General features: G+C 38.2%; 2 protein-coding genes across 3 annotated transcripts; one reads left to right on the top strand and one right to left on the bottom strand.

The window, feature by feature from the left end:
• Positions 1 to 1,811: 1,811 nt before the first annotated feature.
• cpox (coproporphyrinogen oxidase) lies at positions 1,812 to 10,163 on the bottom strand. The gene is made up of 7 exons (XM_088077730.1): positions 9,450 to 10,163; positions 7,321 to 7,464; positions 6,449 to 6,559; positions 6,186 to 6,327; positions 4,022 to 4,240; positions 2,713 to 2,817; positions 1,812 to 2,618 (listed from the first exon to the last, which is right to left on the bottom strand). Exons 1-7 carry the CDS (start codon positions 10,015 to 10,017, stop codon positions 2,534 to 2,536), a joined length of 1,374 nt encoding a protein of 457 aa, XP_087933856.1. The 5' UTR covers positions 10,018 to 10,163; the 3' UTR covers positions 1,812 to 2,533.
• Positions 10,164 to 11,564: 1,401 nt separating this feature from the next.
• Positions 11,565 to 20,290, top strand: ccdc181 (coiled-coil domain containing 181). 2 transcript variants are annotated; one of them, XM_088077729.1, is made up of 6 exons: positions 11,565 to 11,762; positions 13,700 to 13,804; positions 14,628 to 15,614; positions 16,357 to 16,503; positions 19,022 to 19,179; positions 19,340 to 20,290. In XM_088077729.1, exons 1-6 carry the CDS (start codon positions 11,706 to 11,708, stop codon positions 19,509 to 19,511), a joined length of 1,626 nt encoding a protein of 541 aa, XP_087933855.1. In that variant the 5' UTR covers positions 11,565 to 11,705; the 3' UTR covers positions 19,512 to 20,290. The 2 variants fall into 2 exon arrangements, with proteins under 2 accessions (XP_087933855.1, XP_042372483.1); XM_042516549.2 differs by having other exon boundaries at positions 11,605 to 11,762; positions 13,695 to 13,804.
• Positions 20,291 to 20,986: the final 696 nt, after the last annotated feature.

The following is a 20,986-nucleotide window of genomic DNA, read 5'->3' as shown; positions in this document are numbered from 1 at the left end:
AAGATGCTCTGTCTCAGCTGCTGGTTCTGCATAGGTCTGAAGCCGTTCAGCCAGATGACTATGGGTACCTGTTTCACAGTGGAGAAACCATTAGCCACTTTCTATACATGGATGACATCAAACTGTATGCTAATAGAGAGCGTGACTTTGACTCGCTGATCCATATCACCAGGATCTAAAGCAACTACATCAAGATGTCATTTGGTATGTCAACATAGCGGATATACAGGACATAGCAGATACACAGGAAAGATATACAGGACAGACAAGTACAGTACCTTGGAATCCTGCAGGCAAATGGTAACCATAATGAGGCCTCAAGGAAGTCAGTCACAACCAAATACCTCCACCTAGTAAGGACTAGTGAGCATCAGGGCCAGTGTCCAGGATGAAACAGCCAAAATCCAGGAGTAAGTTAGGAAGATGGCCCCAAGCGTTGACTTGCTAAGTGAATGTCGTGGGCAGCAGAAGCCCACATGACAATGATGAGGAGTTGTCATGGAAGGAAAAGCCCCTGCATGGCTTGTACCACCACCAGACGACAGAAGTGGCTGTTACTGAGAACTCCAACCAATGTCTGGAAAAAGCTTATCTGAAGGAAAGCACAGAGGCACTGAATATGGCAGCACAAGAACAGGTACTCAGCACAACAGCAATAGAGGCCGGGGTTTACCACAACAGGCAGGACCCCAGGTGAGGCTAAGTACTGGCTAGAAATCCCAAGCTCCAAATGAAAGACTCCTCCAAAGGTGGTGAAGAATGACTGTGCTAAGATCCTGTGGGACTTTAAGATCCTGATGAAAAAAACTGGTGATAGCTAACTAACCAGACATTGTAGTGGTTGATAAACAGCAGAGGGCAGCAGTAGTGATAGATGTAGGAATCCTGAGCAGTAGCAACATCAGGAAGAAGGAAATCAAGAAGCTTGAGAAATACCAAGAGCTGCAGGGATAGTGCGATAGCATTATGTGTCACTTCCTTCTCCCATATGCCTTCTCCAGTACTGTGTGGTCTCAGCTCTGGGGTGTACTGGTGCTGCTCGTGCATTACCATTAGCCTGACACTGTGAGTACACTTTGAATGATTGGTTGGCGAACATCCTGTTTACTCTCCTCCCTTCTACCATTCTAGTGTACCTTTTTGTTTGGCAGTCTATGGCATGGACAGATTGGTGTACTTCTTAGGTAGCCCTTTCTTGGTCACATTATTCTGCAGCTCTGTTGGAAGACTGACTTCCCTCTGTGTTGCCTTGATTTTGGCCTCCAGTCTTGCATCCAGTCAAGCATCTCTAGGATCACAGCCGCTGTACTAGGTATCAGCTTGTTGGTCTCTGTAATGGTCTCAGTAGAGACAGTTTGTAGCGCTGCATTCACATCCTCTAGCAGACTTTCAGAGGGTAATTTAGACGTCAGTCATGGTAATCCACCACAGGGTTTTCAGGTTTCCAGCTTGCTTATGATCTTCTTACTCAGGTCAGCCGCCTCTGCATTCAGTGTATCCGTTCCTGGGGCTTGTCAGCCAATCTCTGATTGTGGGGGTGATGACTGTATGACTGGTGATGGCCCCCAGTCTGACCTGTCATCCTGGCTCCCCCTTGCCGTAGCATCATTGTTGTACCGCTTCAATCTATAGTTTTGATGTTTTGATAGCACCTTGCAATTGCAGATATTGGAACACTGAGCAACCAGCTGTTTCTTAGTAAGTTCTTCACTGGTGGATCTTTAAGATTCAAAAGTACATTAAAGGTGAATTATACTGTTTGTAAAATGATCAACAAGAGATTAAGAATGAAGCCAGTAAGACTCTAAAGGTAACAGAACAACATTTTTATTATAATTCTTAGCTATAAATTATTGTTGTTGTTTTGACAAATGTTCTTCATTCTTCAATGAGCAACATGGCCTGTGATTCACATTTATCCTCTCTGTGGCACATGACCCACCTATTGTTTTACCACTGCTCAAACAAACCAGGAAGTGACTCATTAAACACAAATGATTAACCAACCACAACATAAATGAACAGTCCATTACAGTCCGTTATTATTTAGCTTTGAATGAAATAACCCATTGTTGTGAGGAAATGCATCAAAACATAAAAAAACATGAACATTTGATGCTAGTGATGGCACACACATATATGCCATGGATCAGTTTGTCCGTATTTTACCCTCTGGGGCTTTGTTAAAGAAGAGTAAGGCTCAAAAGCTTCAAGCATAGCAAGCCAGATTTAGAACAGTCATATAAAAAAAAGCACAAAAAGAAGCACATCGTCACAGTGAGCGAGATGACCTCAAAGCAAGTACAATGGCCACCTGTGGCCACCAGTAGTAATTCTGTCCCAGTGTGATTCAGTGTTTACACTGATCTGACGAAACATGGCAAACAGAAAGATAAAAGTACCACTGCAGATTTTGAAAAAACTAAAATCTTTAGACAAGTGCAAGGCAATATTCTTTTGGTAAACACAGTCAGCTGTTGCTGATCTTGTCAAACAGGACGTTTTGTTCATATTTACATATGTAAACCTGTGATCACACCCACTCCTTGGGGTTTCGTAACACTTCCAGAATCTCCGCCTCCAGGGTACCTTTGGCAGGCTCATGCATGTATTCCCACCTGAGGATGAAGGGTAAATCCATTACTAAGCAACACAGACAGCTCATTCCTGTCATAGAAGAGCTAATGTTGGTTCAAAGCAGTGTTATCTTACCTGGCAGTGAGGGGGAGCGACATGAGAATGCTCTCAATCCTGGAGCCAGGTGTGGCCAAGCCAAACTTCACACCCCTGTCATACACCAGGTTGAACTCCACATATCTACAACAAAAACACACAAAACCCTGTAGTCACCTAGCTTCATGGGACTCATGATACATTAAGTAGACACCGTTAAAACCTGTTGTGCCTTAATCCAAATAAAAACAACACACAAGAGTTTCTCAATGAAGATTCAAATCAATAACACCATTAAAAACTTGCTTGAGATAATGTAGGTAATCCAGCATTGTGAACATTTAGTCACCTTTGTTTTAAGTTAAAAGTTGTCTTTGCATGGTAATCGAAGTCTTCCAGATTGGTGCATTAATGTGGTGGTGACCAGCTCTGATAAAAGAGTCCTGCCTGCACTGCAGGAATATTTGTAATAAGGGGTAGACAGATCATCAGCTTGGCCGATAATCGGGGTAGATATTAGGGCTGGGTAAAAAAATCGATTAATCAGTGCATAAGATTATCTGTGAATCCCTACAAGCAAGCAAGTTGTAAAGGGTTTTGGGGAGTCTATTTATAGTCAGTATATCATTGATTTGGATGACTTTATCAGCAGTAATGGTATCTACAAAGAATTATAATTTGGCCCTTACTTCTGATGGATTCTTGGTTGAAGGTTAGGTTTATTAAGTAAAGCCAGTTTTAAAAATTGCTAGGGATGCACAAAAATATCAGCACGCCATTATTATCAGCAGATAAAGGAAATATCAGGATCGGCCAACATGTGGATTTCTGCAGATATCACAAACCCATTTTTTTGGTTGACAAAGTCAACATGTACAAAACATCAACTCTACGTTGAAGTATTTTGCACAATGAATAACACTGAAAAGCATTGTATTTCATGTCTCCGTCTGCTGGTGTGTCTTGAAAGCACGCATAATATGATGTTAATTCCACTACAGGAGAGAAGTAATGATCGCTGAAATTAGGTGGACTGGATATATATCGGTATTGGTTATCAGCCAAATGGGTTGTTTTAATGTCAGCATATCAAATATCGGCAAAAAAAATCAATATCACTAAAAATTGCACCTATAACGTGATCAAACAAGTAAAAAATTGAATCCGAGAGGTCCTAAAAACTGTTAAGGCAGTGTCTTATGGTGCTTTAGCCAATGAAAAAGAAAGACATTTGAGTCACTGAACTAAAATGCACCATAAAATACAAAAACCCCTTTTAACAATCCCCTATGTGAAACGTTACATACTTATTAACAGCCACTGCTTCCTCCATGAGCCTCATACTCACCTTCCTCGTCGCACTTGCTGCCAGTCCTTCTCTTCATCGGTGAAGGAGTCGTTGAGGTGTTTGTACACTATAGGCAGGTAACAGGGAACCACAGTGCGGGCACAGCTTCTGACAAAGTTGAACGCCTCCTCCTGACTTGGGGAGTCCAGATCATCGAAGAAGATTCCTCCGATGCCCCGAGTCTCTCCTCTGTGCCGGATGTAGAAGTATCTGTCACACCTAGAAAAAACATACCCAAATATATCCATCCGTAGCTGTTCAGATGTGTGATAGGGTTTTTACGGTGCAACAGTTCTTTTATATCACTGTCATAAGTGCAATAACTGGTGCAATAATTCAACTACAGCAATCCTCTGTGCAATTATTCAAATGTGCAATATTCTTTCAATTCTTGGATGTAAGCTATATTTAAGGAAATTGCATAATTACATACTGTATTATATATATTCTTATCGTTCTTACTAATGTATATATCTGATGTACATTGTAGCATCACACACATATTTTATATTTCTAACTTTACATACTAGTTTTTTTTACATTGCATTGTAGCATAAGGCACGTAGTTCACATTTTTACACACCCAGCACTTTATTCATATTTATAATTTTAAATATTCACGTTTATTATTACCGTATTCCTATTTTAGATTCATATTTTGACACAATTTACATACTCTACACATTACACATAATTATAATTTTTAAATATTCACATACTAGTGCTAATTGTTTTCATTATTACTGTATTTCTGTTTTAGATTTTTACATATTTTGTGCTGTTACTTATTTCCACTTTCTATAAATATCTATGCTTCGCATCACAACGACTGTAATGAACCACAATTTCTTTCTGGGATCAATAAAGTATTTCTGATTCTGAAGTTCATCTTTTGTTTTTAACTTAAAATAATCAGTGAATTTGGGCTATGCAAATATACTATTTAAAGGCAAGATGACAAAAATAATTTAAAAATTAAGTCAGGTAAAAGCACATCTCTAGAGACAGTTTATACGGGAATTTAATAATATACCATATTTTATGACACATAATACTATGACTATTGTTTATTAATTTTATGACATTCTTTACTATTACTTTTTTATGATTTGCTATTATTTTATTTTATTTTAAATGTTATGGCATAGTATACTATAACATTTTAATTAATTTTATGTCATACTTTGCAGTAGAATTTTTCTGAGGATTTTTATGTCCTGCTATATTATGACTTTAAACTTATTTTTTACATAAATTAATTTTTCTGACATGTAATACTATGGCTATTTTATCAATTTTATGAGATTCTGTATGATTATTTTTTTTCTGACATGCTTTAGTATTTTTTTAATGGTATACTATACTAAGACATTTTTTACAGCGACTACAACTTTTTTTGACATTCTATACTATAACTGATATGACATACTTTACTGTGACTTTTTAATGTATACTATGACATTTTGATGAGTTTTTTGGCACATTATACCATGACATTTCTCAGATTTTTATGAAATGCTACATTATCATTTTTAAATTGATTTTATGACATACTATGACATTTTTAAGGCGTTCCATACATATATATATATATATATATACATATATATATATATATATATATATATATATATATATATATATATATATATATATATATATATATATATATATATGACATTTTTAGGACTTATTATTATGATTTAAGGGAGAAACAGCTAGCCTGACTCTGTCCATACATTGAGAAAAAAACACTGCCTTACAGCTCATACCTTTACAGCACAGCTCAAGCTAACCAGCTGCTGTCTGTAGCTTAATTTTTAATGGACAGATATGACGTTCATATCAATTGTCATCTAACTTCTGGCAAGAAAGCTTATTTCCCAACTATTGCTATTAAACGTAACTTCAAATTAACTTGACAATGTACTTCTTAGAAGCCACATCAGATAAACCACACCCACCCCTTTCACATCCCAGTGGTCATCCACTGGCTAACGTCAGGGCTCAACGGTAGGCAGAAACTTCCTCTTATCACCATCTTACAGTGAGGATACACCCTTTGTAATCCACGCACACAAACGCACAAAAATCAGACATGCATACGTGCTAAAGTGCACACACATTTCCACAAATGCAGGACTAATCTCAAATTGAACTGTACCATTTCTTAAAGTCGGGGTAGTACTGCGGGTGGTGCTTGTCACAGGCCTCTTTCAGGGTGTTGTGGAAGTGAAAGGCATCTTCTTCATTAATATAAACTGGAGTCAGGTCTGTGCCTCCACCAAACCACCACTGTTTAGAGCCTGAAACACACATTCACGCACAGAGACAAGGAAGAAAAAACAAGGGTAATCATTCATTCAGGCAGTCAATAGTGTCACTGACACCAAGACACAGCTGCTGACGTCAAGGACTGATACTCACCATCCTCCTCTTCAATCTCAAAGTATCTGTAGTTAAAGTGCACTGTGGGGATGTGGGGGTTCTTGGGGTGGATGACGGAGCTCACACCCATGGCACAAAACGGCAGCTTACCTGAGAGGAAAGAAGAGCATGACGTGAAATTGTATCCATTACATACTACTGAGACTGGATTGACCCAACAAGGATTCACTTTTTAACTTTTTAAATCTGGGCTTAAGTTTAAATTCTGGTGCATCAAACTTTGAAACATTACATTAAAATTGTAACTTTAACTGTAGGTAACTTTAAGCCTACAGTTTAGGAGGTTTAACTTGCTGTCTTTCTGAGATGGATTGCGCAACATAATCAAGTTCCTCAAAGAAAGTTGAGAGACTGACTCAACTCGCTTGTCTTTTATGATAATAAGGATTTTTTGGCAATATACTGGTGCACCAAGGAAACTGTTCTGGAGCTAAACAGGAAGATTGGGTTAACCGTCAAACATGGCAGTGACAGGAACACAGCTGTACCAACAACACTGAAACTCAAATCTTTTTTTTGGTAAATATTCTATGATTTGTGATAATGTTTCATTAATTTAGCCAACAACTTTTTCTCAAATAAGGAAAAATCCGAGCCTCTCTGCAGAGCCTTTTATACTTACTAGATGCTGACAGCATGCTGATTATGTATTTATTCAAGTCTTTATTCATTATCTTAATTTTCATATGATGCTTGTCCCTATTAAACTCAACTTGAATTCTGTTTCAATAAATAAACTTTACTAAACCAAGATAAAATTGTAATGGTGCAACAGAGCCTGAATGTAGGTTTCAACAAACACTATAACAAGCTTTAAGCCTGCATACACATATCAAGTGAACGGAGCATACCATCTTTCCCTTTGAGGACTTTCCCTCTGCTCCTCATCTGCTTGGCGGCCTCCTCCGTCAGGTTTCCAAACACCACCGACACATTGACCCCTGCCTTCTCAAACACCTTTCCATCTTGCATCACACAGCTGATTCCTCCACCACCTGAAACAAAGGGTCAAAAAGGGAAGCACGTGATTTCAGTTGTTTCATTTCCTTACAGTTAAGGCTGTTTTGTTACTTTACGGCAGTGTTCCTTGCCTAAATCTGTGAACACCATACTAAGCCTGGGGAACCAGCATTAAGTGTTTATGCACCACACATCTGGAACAAACTCCAAGAAAACTGCAGGTCCGCTGTAAATCAAGGCTGAAGACTTCTCTCACCACTAAAAATAATATTTATTAATTTCTTACAATGCACTGTAACTTTTATTTTTGTATTTTGCACCTGTCTCAGTCACTTTTAACTTGTTTTAATTTTCCATTGTTATGCTCTCTCTGATTAAGTTTTTAATTGCATTCAAATGTTCTTTTATAATGTGTTTCTTTTAAAGTATGTCTTGATGCTTTTGGTGTATGTAGAGCACTCTGAACTGCCTTGTTGCTGAAATATGCTTTATAAATAAACCTGCCATGCAAACACGTGCACAGATAGACCCTCAGTCGTGTTTGAGTACCTGCCCTTTTGTCCTTTGACTTGATAAGTGCCGCTTTTGCAAAACATGTTTTTCAATATTCTTTTTTAAAAACTTTATATTTAGTATTTTATTTTGAACAGTCCGTGATATAAAACCTCTTTATATATATATACACACACACACACATATATACTTGAAAAAACAACAAAAAGTCAAACAAAAAAAAACAATCAAAAGTACACAGTATTGAGCGTACATTTAAATATGCTAAATCAAATTAATACAAAAGTCAGATTTACAAAAAGAGGAGGCATTTAAATTATAGCAGAGAAGGTTCAGTTTTAATTATCATAACTAGGTATTTAACGTCTTTCTTTTTTTAAAAACAGAATTATCGTAATTTTAAGCACTTTTTCCGCTTTTTTAATTTTGCTTTTTATTTGATTGTTTTTATGGCTAATTTTCAGGTCATTTATTTTGTACTTTTGATAATTTCTGACAGATTTTTGGGTCATTTCTTCTGAAGCTGCTCATTGTCTTTTTCCTATGTTTTTCAAAGAGAGCAAGCCAATTTACCCAGGTTTCAAAGGGTTAAACTTCACTGCAGGACATGCTCCCTCTAAACAAAATGAGGTCCTTGTCTGCCTCATTGTATGGGTGTTTAAATAACAAAAGCAAATGACCCGCCACTGTATTTAACATGATCTTTTTTATTAATAATAATGAGAGGGATGGTCTTTATTTTTGCTTGAGCACCAGGAAAATGTCTGTGCACAGCCCTGTTGCCTTGCATATTGCTTTAGAAAAAAAAATCAACATGCTTGAAATTCCAATACTTTAGGTAGTGGTGGAGTACAGAGTACAGTACATTTATTCATGCACTGTACTTGAGTTTGAATTTGTGGTACTTGTACATTACTTGAGTATTTTCTTCTCACGCTACCGTCTACTTTTGCTACACTACTTTACCTGACAGCTTTAGTTTCGGTACAGTTTCAGTTTTGCTATAAATTTAATTACCTAAAAGTTTTTCAGCTGGTTAGCCATTAGTTGATTAATCAGTTTATTCACAGAAAAAATAGTAACCAACTGTTTGAAAAACATTTAAGTTGTTTGTTTTTTTAAAAAATAATCTTTATTTTTAGTTTTTTTTCCTGTTATAATAATGTTTAGTTTTTATGTTCTTTTTTAATAGTTTGGAGTTTTAATTTTTTAAATATATATTTAAATTTGACGGTTTGTGTGTGATTTTTCTGCATTGGATACTTTTACTTTTGATATCTCAAGTAGTTTTTCCTGATTATACTTACTTTTACTTAACTATTTTATATGCAGGATTTTTACTTGTAAGGAGTATTTTCGCAGTCAGGTATTAGTACTTTCACTTAAGTAGGATCTGAATATTTCTTCCACCACTGATTTTAGGCATTATGGCCAGGATGACTTGGATGTGTTCTGCTCCACATTGAGCTCTGCAGTGTCTTCACCATGTCAGGTGAGGCTTTCTCACCTTCATGCCTCTGCCAGCGGTCCACCTTGAACGTCCCACCGTCCACCTCCTGGAGGGCTTTGCAGAAGTCGGCCTGCGTCTCCATGATCAGCATCTCCATCCTCGTACGCATCTCTCCTTTCCTCCCCTGCAGCACACTGATGTCAGTCACCGGAGGAGACATGAAGCCCCGACATCTCTCCAAGATATCCCCCTCTCGCTGCTTCTCCTCAGCGGCTGGGGATACCTTCGTTGCCATTTCAGCGCGCTGGAAGTGGTTTGCGTTGGCTAAGAAGCCCGCCACCGCCGCTGCTGCTGTGACTGCTGCGGCTCCACTGAGCGCCGCGGCTCCCCTCCTGCTTCTCCCGGCTGCGGTTCTGCCTGCGGTCCCATGGGACATGAACCGTACGCTGGATCCCCTGGAAAACCATCTCGTACCCGGAAGGAGAGTCACTGACGAGCTGTGAGTGCAGGATAACGGCAGACGTGACTCTCCTGAACTACCGAGTCCTTTTAAATGTGAAGTCAAACATCGTCTCGCGGTGGTCTGAGCCGTTTTGTTGACCGAGCAGAAGACGATGGTCGCCATTTGTAGCAGAAGAACCCGCTCTTTTCCCGGTGCCCAGCGGTCGTGAACAGTTATATACTAACTCAAAACATTATCAGAAGTTGTGCCTGCGTGCTATCAGTCGCGTTTCAAGTCAAGGGGCGTGTATTTCCGCGGTAGTGACAGAGGCACCATGGGAAATGTCGTTTTCCTTTGAGCTCTTCACCTAGTGAAAAGCTCTCGCTGAACTTCAGTACCCAGAATGCAGTGCGCCTAAAAACCAATGTTGCGTTGATGGGTCGTCATATGTTCCGTATTTTGTGTACAGTTAAGACGAGTGAAAAAAACACAAAATAAAAAGCAAACAAAACAGAACTACATTCACATTTCATAATGTAAAGTGACATCATATTACAATCACATCATAACTTAAATGTGTTGTTTTTTTCTTTACTTCAGCTAACAGGTTGCTATATTGCCAAGTCATTAAAAAAGCGCAGGAAAGTTAGTTTAATGTCCGACCAAAAAATAAGGCATTCTTGTCTTTTTTCACCTCATATGCTCATTTAAGCAATAGGCCTAAAACTGTAATATTTTTCAGAGCAACAATAGATCCCTGCTAGATCCCATTCTGACAGGTGCAGTAAGTTATTCTGTCAGCTACAAATAACTATCTGAATGAACTACTTCCTGTATAAATGTAGTTAGATGGGGAGTAGGTCATTCTAATAGATAGAGTAGGCCATTCTGTCAGGTACAAATATCATTTAGAATAGATCACAACATGTATAAATGTAGTTAAATAAAACAGACCACAACTTGTATCAATGTAGTTAAATGTGGAGTAGGTCATTCTGATAGGTGGAGTGGGTCATTCTGTCAATAAATATATAAATAATAATAAATATAAATATCTATTAGAATAGACCACAACCTGTATAAATGTAGTTAATTGGGGGGTAGGTCATTTTGATAGATGAGTATATTATTCTGTCAGGCACAAATATCTATAAGAATAGACCACAACTTGTATCAATATGGTTAAATAGGGAGTAGGTCATTCTGTCAGGTAAAAATATCTATTTGACTAGAACACCTTTATAAAAGTAGTTAAATGGGGAGTTGGTCATTCTGATAGGTGGAGAAGGCCATTCTTTTAGGTACTTTTACTCTTAACAGGCTACATTTAGTACTTGTTCCTGAATATACTTACTTACTTTTACTTAAGTAAAAATTTCAATGCAGGATTTTAACATTTACATAGTATTTTTTACAGTTTGCATTTCATATTTGTACTTAAGTAAAGGATCTGAATACTTCTTCCACCACCAGAAAACACTGTGATTCTCATAATTTTTACTAATTCTTAACCTCATATGATACTGTTGCTACTCATAGGTGACAGTGCTATTTATTTAATTTACCTTTTAAAATTCTCTACACGGTTAGCCTATTTAAGATCTTTTTGTGATGGGTTCCGGGAACAATTTGTCTGTTTTCTCTTGTTTACAGTGTGTACATGGAGATTTTATGACTTGTCAGCGAGTTGTGCGTGCGCATGCGCAAGTAGTAAAGCGTGTTGTAGGTCTCTATGGCGACGGGTCTATTAAACCTTTTAGGGAAGCAGAGGGACTAGAAGCAGATTATGTGCACAGGTGTCGCTCCGCAGACTGTCGGCCACTAATGTGGGCCAGATAGATGGCGTGATAGTCACAAAATAACCCGCCTGGATGAGCTCTTTCACCGCGTTTAACTCAACAGGAATACTACGCAAGAACCTGCTGCTGGTGAGTTCATCAACAACCATTATGGACACTATTTTCATCGCTATTAATTCCCAATAGACAAAAAACAAAAAATAGTATGATTTATTTGGGAGCGAACTGTGCCCTTCAAGACAGTCTCTAAATTCTGTCTCAGTCTTGTTTATTTACACAGCCCGCAAAGCTATAAAAACATACAGGACTTTAATCTAATATAGACGCACACTCCGCATTGTAGCCAGTGACACTGCCTCTGAGTCATAATAGAGTCATAGTTACTATTAAACATAACCAACATGTCAGCAGAGCAGAGGATGTTTGTAACAAAAAAGAAAAATAGTTTACTGATCACCCTGCAGTACTGGTCTGTGTCCAGTGGGTGACAACAAATCCCCAATACAAGTACGTCTCAAATATGTGAGAATTAGTGTCACAATTATCCAAGCCAAGGGATACAAAACCCCAAGTAAATGTGCAATATTTTGCTTGTGATTAATACTGTGTGATAATCTGAATACATGGAACCCAATGGGGCACCCTAATCTGTACTGTATGGCCTACTTTACTGTAGGTGAGACTATGTATTGTCTGTTTACATCCTTAGTCATGCAGATCATAGGATTACTAGCAGTGGTGGATGAAGTACCTGAAAGCTATACTTGAGTAAAAGTACAATTAATTATTTGATTTTATTTATTTATTTTTAAGTTTTTGGGTTTTTTTTTTTTAAAGAGAAAATGACTGGTAGAAGTTAAAGCCAGCTATTAGAGTATTACTTAAGTAAAAGTCTTAAATTATCTGATATTTATTTTACTTAAATATCAAAAGTAATTTTATGGTATTAAATATACTTAAGTATTGAAAACAAAAGTACAAGCAAATGCAAACAGTCAGAAGTCAGAGAATAATGAAGCTGATTTCTTTGTAAAATACACCACCTAAAAAAAGAGCATACATTAAACTTTAAGAGAAACTAGGTCTTTTTTTACGATTTAAATGATTCAAAGAGCAAAATCCAGTTTTTCCTCCCCTCCCATTCCCTGATTTGTCTGTCACCTCCTTCCTTCTTCCCTTCTTTCCCAATTTTGTTGTAAATAACTGAGATACCTAGGGGAAATATAGTGGATCAAAAGTATGTATTTTATTTAGTTAATGTCATAGAGTAAAAGTAAAAGTTGATAGAAATATAAAAACTTAAGAAAAATACTTCCATAATGACACGAAGTATTATATATTACACCTCTGATGTCCAGCAGTGCCAAACCTTCTCTGGCTATCATCTACCTTATTGTCATGAAGTGGCAATATTGTGGCAAAAATGTCACCTGAGATGTCGGCATTATGATTCCACTGACAACACATTCATAATTTGTTATTTGTATTGAATTGTTTTAATATCTACTTTAATGTGACTGTCACGTCATTGTATATTTATTATTCACGCAACTGTCAAGTTTTTAAAAAAATTGTGCTTTAAATTTCAAACTGTGCAACTATTAAAAAACTGCTTTTATATGGTTATATCCATAATAGAGTTGCAAAAGTATATATATTTTTTTAATGGTAGCATAACTGTCTCAGAATATATCAAGGTTCAACACACTTATTATTAGTAATATTGTTATTATCAGATACAATGACCTTCAAAGGACTTCAATCAAAACGGTTCTTTATTTTTTTTTTGGTTGAAGAACATGTAGGTTAGCGTCTCCATCTGGTTGCAAAAAAAAAGTCAAACACCAGTGATATATTTTAAAAATATATTATATAAAGACTGCACAGGCCTAAAAAAAAAAAAATCATGCAGTGACCATGAATTTCCAAAACAAATTTGTAGGTTATGTGGTGGTAGACGATGTGATACTGTGTTCGGGATGGACTGATATCACTTTCCTCAGGCTCTGCTGATACTGTGGCGTGAATGTTGACTGAAATCTGTGTCTGATCTTCCTCCAGTGAAGATTATGAGTGAGGTGGTTTACACAAAGGCTCAGGAGGAATATGAGGACGACTTTGAGAAGGATCTGGACTGGCTGATAAGTGAGGAAAGCCGCAGCGAGGACCAGGTAAGTCATTTATATGCAGCGCTCCTACTACTTAGGGCAAGTGGGATTTAAGACTTTTTAAGACTTTATTAATCCACTTGGACTAAAATTTAGTCAAAGACCACTTTGACGGTAGCCAATTAAAGGGAAGAAAGCATGATCTGACATCAATTACAAATAAATATTGTAAGATGAAACATGACTTTTTTGGTGATGTGAATGTGAGTGACATTTAGTTAATTATTATTATACATTCTTAAAAAAATAAAGTTACCCATTTTGAGCTTTTGCAATGCAATGTCAGAGAAAAACAGTCAACAACAAAAACAAGCCTACTTCCCATGTCTGAGCATTTTTAAGACTCCTGAAAGACTCATTTATGACATTATAATGCCAGTTAAGGCCATCTATTTAGATCAGTAGATTTAATGGCTTTTGAAACTTTTTAAGGATCTGTGGGAACGCTGTGTATAAGATTATTGAACAGGCGAATTGCATATCCCCTTTCTACTTTTTAATTTTTAATTTTATTTTTATCCTGCGAAACTAAGCTTGGAGTGCTGCTCTACTTAGTGCATCAGCCCCTGACCCTGCTCTGTCACAGTGCCCCTGTGAGTCGTGTTGAGTTACCCAACCTGGCACAACTCCCTGTTTGCATGCGAAACCCGCTCTATTGACATACTTCCACTGTGCGCCACTGCTGGATGCAATATTGATGAACACACTTACACATGTCTGTTATCACACCAGTGCACCTATTACCTGCCAACTATCAATGTTGCTTATTCATTTACCTTCAAAGCTAATTAATAAATGCAGCGTGTTTGCCTTTTCTGCCCCACAGGGTCCAGACTATGAGGACATAGAAGCAGAAATAGACAAAGAACTGGAGGAGGATGAGAAACAGAAAGGAAAGAAAAGAAAGCCGACAAGCCACAAGGAGGAGAAGCGAGGCAAGAAAGCAGGAGAGGTGGAAGAGGATGAAGAGAGGTGGCCCTCGCCTATGGAGCCATTGGAGTATGATTCAGACAGAGACAGCCCAAATAAGTCACCACCTCTAGTCCCACCTCCTCCTGGGGTGGATGACCAGACAGATGAGGAGAAGAAGTACATTCTGGAGAAGATCCAGCAGGCGAATCGGGAGCTGCAGGACCAGGAGGCTCCGGATATGACGAGACGCAGGCGGCTGCATTTTAAAGAGAAGCTGGTGGACCTGGTGGTGCCTCCGCTGCAGTTTGAGAAAAATGGAAACAGCGGTGAGGTGGAAGGCGGCTGCAAAGATAAATCAAAGGATTCAGAGGCAGAGAGAGAAGTGTCAGGGAAGCTCTCGGAGCTAAAGCTTTCCCCTCGAGAGGAAAGCGTAGGATTTAGAGGATGTGGCAGGGCTGAGGAGAGCAGTGAGGGGGGTGTAAAGGAGGGCAGAGTTCTTGTAGAAAAGGATGGTAAGTTTGACCTGGTCAGCCTGAATGAGGTGGAGAGTCAGGGACTTCTCCCTCCTATAGCAAACAGTGACTCCTCCTCCCCACGTTACAAAGAGCAGACTGTGAGTTCTGGTAAGACTCACAGGTCCTCCTCGTCTCCTCGTACTCGAGCCGGTTCTTCCCCCTTCCAGCAAGGCACCGATCACCTCCGTGCCCCCAGACCTCCAGCTCAGCCCCGGAGCAGGCCCAGCTCAGCCAGCCACAGCCAGAGAGGCAGCCAGAGGAGAGGCAGCAAGCGGCGGGTGCAGTCGGCCACCGGGACACCCTGCCAAGCCACCTACACCCTCTCCCCCCAGCAGAAAGAGCTGCTGCAGAGGATCCAGGAGAGGAAGGAGAGGCTGGCCAGAGAGGTACTGAAATGACTGAATAACATTTCTACTCTGAGGTCTGCTGTTTATTAGGGATGTCCTGATCGGTTAGGAAAGATCGATATCAGGCCTTATCAATGCATTTTTCAATCGATTAGGATCAGTTATTTCTAGCATGCATCTCGCTTAATCATTTGTTTACATCCGCCGTCACACAGGGGGTGTAAACAGAGAGCGCGATTTGCAGCAGATATTCAGATTTTTATTGTAATGCTGCTACTTTGGAAATGGTCCAGCTCAGCTACAACGCTACTTTGAAGTGGAATTGTGATTATATTACTAATTTATGGTGTTCTGCACTTTTGTTACAGTACTACACTAAGTAGATTTAAGAGCTATTTCTAAAGACACATTTTATTTTTACTAAAACAAATGCTGCACTAAGTGGAATTGTGATGAAAGCCATATGAAAATATTTTTAGTTTGTTTATTATTTTGTCAAATTAACAAAAAAGTCTTTTGTTTGGATGCAGGCATTTTTCTAGCACTGCACTGTAGTTATTAAACTGGCAAGCATATACACTGGATTGATTTTAATAACTTTTCATAACTTTAAGTACTTGAAATGTGCAGCTGTATTATGCAGGTAAATACAAGTATCAGATCGGCAGATTCTCGACATTAAATGACTCGGATCGGGAGCAAAAAAAAAAATGTATTAAGGACATCCCTCTTTGTAATTTCTTAAATCACTGTTTTAATCACTCTTGGATTACAATGTCAGGAGGAGCAGAGGAAACAGGAGGAAGAGGAGCAGAAGCGGCAGGAGAACGAGCTGGCGTTTAAGGCCTGGCTGCTGAGAAAAAGAGAGCAGATTCAGGAGGAGAGAAGGATCCATCGAGCCCAGGAGATGGAGAGGATGAACACTAAGGTACGACCACGAGGGCCCGCACCAACCCAACAAAGCACAGATGTACTGCAGTGATAGGGTTTCATTTATGTTTTGATCAGACTTTAACACTGTTTTTAATATAATTTTAACAGTATCTGACAATTATTAGTTAGGAATTAGTACTTATTTTCGAATAAGTAAAGTGCAGCAGTGGAGAATTAGTACGCAGACAACAGAAGAGATAAGACTGGAGTCTGGATTTTTAAAATGCCCAGTATTTACATGATGGGGTCCATCGTCATGGAAAACCTGGAAAAGTCAGGGAATTTCATAATCACATTTTCCAGGCCTTGAAAAGTCACAGAATTAGTAAAAGCCATTGAACGTTTTGGAAAAGTCATGGAATTTTGTTGTGTGTTAGCCCAGTGTTAACCTTCCACGTAATGTAACAGAACGACATAACGTAGCTCTTACGAGCTTCGATGGGTGACAACGTTTTGTTTACCATCATGTGTGTTTCCTCATTTTCTCCTCGCCTTCTGTTTCTGCCTGCTAGGTAAATTTATGTTTCAGTAGAATCTGAATCTGATATGTTCAGTAAGTGGGGGAAAAAAAAGATTGAAAAATTGTTGAATTGAAAGAAAAAATGTTGCAGGTCCTTGAAAAGTCATGCAAACTTTGTACAATAGTGTTGTCAGAAATGCCAATGTATCAATATCGATTCTGAACGGCTGAAATGGTTTCAGTACTCATTTTCCACAGTACTGATAGACCTGTAGTCGACTAGCTGTGGTCTGGCTCCCTCTTACTGTTAAAGTTTACTACAGTCGTTCTGCTGTTCTCTTTTCCTAGACAAGAAATGAAAAGTTGTCATTGTCATGTTTTGCTACATTAACCAATATTTGGAACCAATATGACAAGAGATGAAAATCTTTCTGTCAATATTTAGAATTTGGAATATCACAAACTCCAACATAAAACTTTTTTTAAAATGCATTTGGCAAATGTTTAATCAAGACTGAAACTTTCAACATCATACAAGTTCCCAGCAACTTTTCATTTATAAAGTGAACATTTAAATGAAAAAGGAATAAATAAAAATAGCTCCCTGTCCCATGCTGACATTTTCTTTACACTTTTTAATTAATTACTTTTACTGGCAATCATTAAAATAAAACACCAATATAGATAATCAGTAAAACGCCAAATACGCCGATAATCTGTCGACCCCGATTAAAAATGGTACTGAATAATGATATTTTTCAAAGTATTGTAGGAAGTTACAAATTTCCATATCATGACAACACTACTATACAGAGAGTGCAAAGAGTGTGCTAAAGTTTTAATCCATGTTGGAGTTTCCTCATTGCAAAAAATATATAGATATGGCATTAAAAAACCCAGATTCTAGTCTTAACTCTTTTGTTGTCTGTGTAAGTCCTAAATTGCTGCACTCTACTTTTTCCCTGACTACTGTGCTGAAGAAGAACAGAGGACAGTTTTTAAGGCAGAACTCAACCCTTGTAAACCACTTATTTTCCAATAAACACATCATTTTGCTCACACTAACCCTCTTTAATCCACAAAAGCCAAGCCCTGCTTAAGAATTTAATGGTTCATTAACTATAAATGACTGTATTATTTAGGTTATTATTATTATTATTATTATTTAGAACTACAACTTTTATGATACCTTTAAGAAATTCTAATTTAACTATAATTTATCTCATCTATCTATATCTACAACAGTTTCATGTTAACAACTTTATGCCGGGATGTCAAACTCATTTTAGTCCGCAGGCTACATACAGCCAATTTTTGATCTCAAGTGGGTTGGACCAGTAAAACCACTGAAGAATAACCAATTAACAACACCTCCAAAAAGAAGTATATTCCGAAAACCTCATCCATTCACAAAACACACCATAAAAAACCTGAAATGTCTTTAGAAAAATAAGTGCAATCCCAACAGTAGGTTTTCCACATACAGTCAGTCACTGTCAATACATGAGCATTTTTCCATACATTTCCACTTCTGTGTAATAACGCTGGCGGCACCACAGCAAACTTAAGTAGAAACTATTGAGGAAGCTTCTAAGTCTGAACCAGACTCTTTTGTACTGAAGCTGCTAATTGACGATATTTTGCAGAATGTTTATTATAAATTTGACCACAATAAGTATTCTCTTTTTTTTCAGAGAGCTGTATTTTGGTAAGGGTGGAAAAGCCTCTAAAGCAGCATTTCACAGAAAGCAGGCTAAAAACTGGCACCTTTTAGCACATCACAAGTGAATTATTATTAAGTGAGCAAAGTCATGCAGTGGGCCGGATAAGACCTTTTGGCGGGGTTTGGCACCTCTGACTTAATGCATGAAAGCTTCTGCATTTTGCACTCCATTAAGCTTTTTAGGCATCTGGTAGGGGAACAGTCAAACAGTCAACAAGGAAAAGCAAATCACAGCACTGGTCAGGGCAATTTAAAACGCTGCAATACTAAATGCTTGCCATAGCTAGCTTACCTCTTCACTGATGGATGAATCTCTGCTTCCTCGAGCAGAAAGACTGCAGTGATCCGGAGGAGTCCTTCAAACAGTGGCTCCAGAGGAAGCACGAGCAGCAGCAGAGAGAGAAACAGCTCGTGGAGCTCAAGAAGCTCGAGGAAGACAGTGGTTACCTCCTCCGCAGCCGCGAGGAGTGTGAACGTGCCTTCAAACTGTGAGCTCGCCTTCGCATTTTCAACTTTACAAAGTTTGGCTGTTTTGATGTTGCATCCACACGTAGTTTGCTTACGTTAATCGTGATGTGGCGACAGGGATGTTTGAAAACTCACTCGGTGTGCTCACGTTGCTTGCAATCCTGGTACTCTCTTCCTCAGGTGGCTAAAGCGGAAACGGATGGAAAAGCGCGCGGAACAGCAGGCGGCTCGAGAGCGCTCCCGCAGGTTGGTGCTGGAGGAGCGCCGCGCGCGACGCATGAGGGATTTGCTCTGTACTGTCAATGAAACCAAACCATTCAGATTTACTGAACAGCTGGCCTACCGCTTCTGAACCAAACACATCCAACATGTCTGCAGGATTCACATTACATCACCTCACATCAAAACGCACAGCGCGGACAACACAAGACTTAATGTGGAATATAGGACATAGTGTGAAGTCAGGTAGGACAATTTTTTGGTAGATTACCAAGAAAACCACTACCTTAAGTGTTACTTTTATAACTTGTTATGGTTTTCTACCATATTTCTATGAAGAAAATATGTTGTTAACTAAAATAATTTAAAAACGTTGGCCCTTCAGACATATCAAGAGTCCAAAACTCACTCTAGTGACATGTTCAGGTAAAATGGGACTATCAAAATCTGTTTTTAAATGGTTAAGCCATTTATCAGTTCAGTCACTTTTCATTAAATAATAAGTGTTGTGGTTCACATGGGATCACAGCATCCATCATATTTAATATAGCCTATTTCAAGTGAAATGTGACTAGGTGGCTACAAAAGCATAAGTCTTAATTTTATGGCACATGGTAGACTAAAGACATGCTGGTTTTACTTCAGAAAAATGTCCCATTTTACCCGAATGCATCAAATAGTCACTCCAAACCCTTTATCATAAAAAGTAAAGAGTTTTGTGAAAGTATTTTGATCATAAGTCAGACAGTTGATTAAAAGCAACACCATACAATCATTTTTGTTGTTTTACCCTTATTCTTTTAGCTACAATAGGCTACTGAGAAAACCAACATGGCACATAAGTTTTCTGGCAAGTTCTTGGACAAGTCATTTTTTAACTTTTTGCTTCGCCCACACTATTTTTTTTTTAAATCAATAGAAATGATTGTTTCATGTCAAGCACATTTGAAGCAATGACTTAAGAGCGTGTTTGGTGACTGGCTGCTAATATTTCAAGAGCCCAACATGTAAAACCTCATTACCTGACTTCACCCTAGTTTGTTCTGTGTTCAGTTGTTTTATCATTTCTATTTCTTTGCTGTGTTGAAGCACATTTGAAAAGAAAAAAAAATAGAATATGTTTACCGCAGTGACCTCTACTTAGTGTGATAAAATATAATGAGTGACTGATTTTCTACTTTATTTGTGTAGTGGCAAACGCACTTTACTTTAAATGAAGCTGAACCATTTCTTAGCCGACTGTATGCCTTTTGTCAAGTGTTAGATTACAAGGATACCATCAAGTTTACGACAAGTTACTTGAACAGATGAAACTGTAAAGGAATGAAAATTTGTAAAATGGTACCATGCCTGCTTGTTTCAGAGACGTGAAACAAACAAAAGCACAAATAATTTATAGGGGTGGGAATCATCAGAGGTCCCATGATAAAATAATATCATGATACTTAAGTCACGATACATTGTTATAATGATTGTACACATGTTGCAATATGCTGAGTATTGGAATAAAATGTATTGCGACATGTTGCAATTTATTACTTTTTTTTCAACAACAAATTCTGTCCCCAAGGGAAAACTTTGTCAGTCTTATTAGTTAACAGATATGTT

This window comes from Plectropomus leopardus, chromosome 5 (assembly GCF_026936395.1).
Source record: "Plectropomus leopardus strain MGB_pleo_1.0 chromosome 5, ASM2693639v1, whole genome shotgun sequence".
In the NCBI taxonomy this organism is placed as follows: domain Eukaryota; kingdom Metazoa; phylum Chordata; class Actinopteri; order Perciformes; family Serranidae; genus Plectropomus; species Plectropomus leopardus.
Note: the sequence above shows the minus strand (reverse complement) of the source record. Positions and strands in the feature narration are given on the sequence as shown.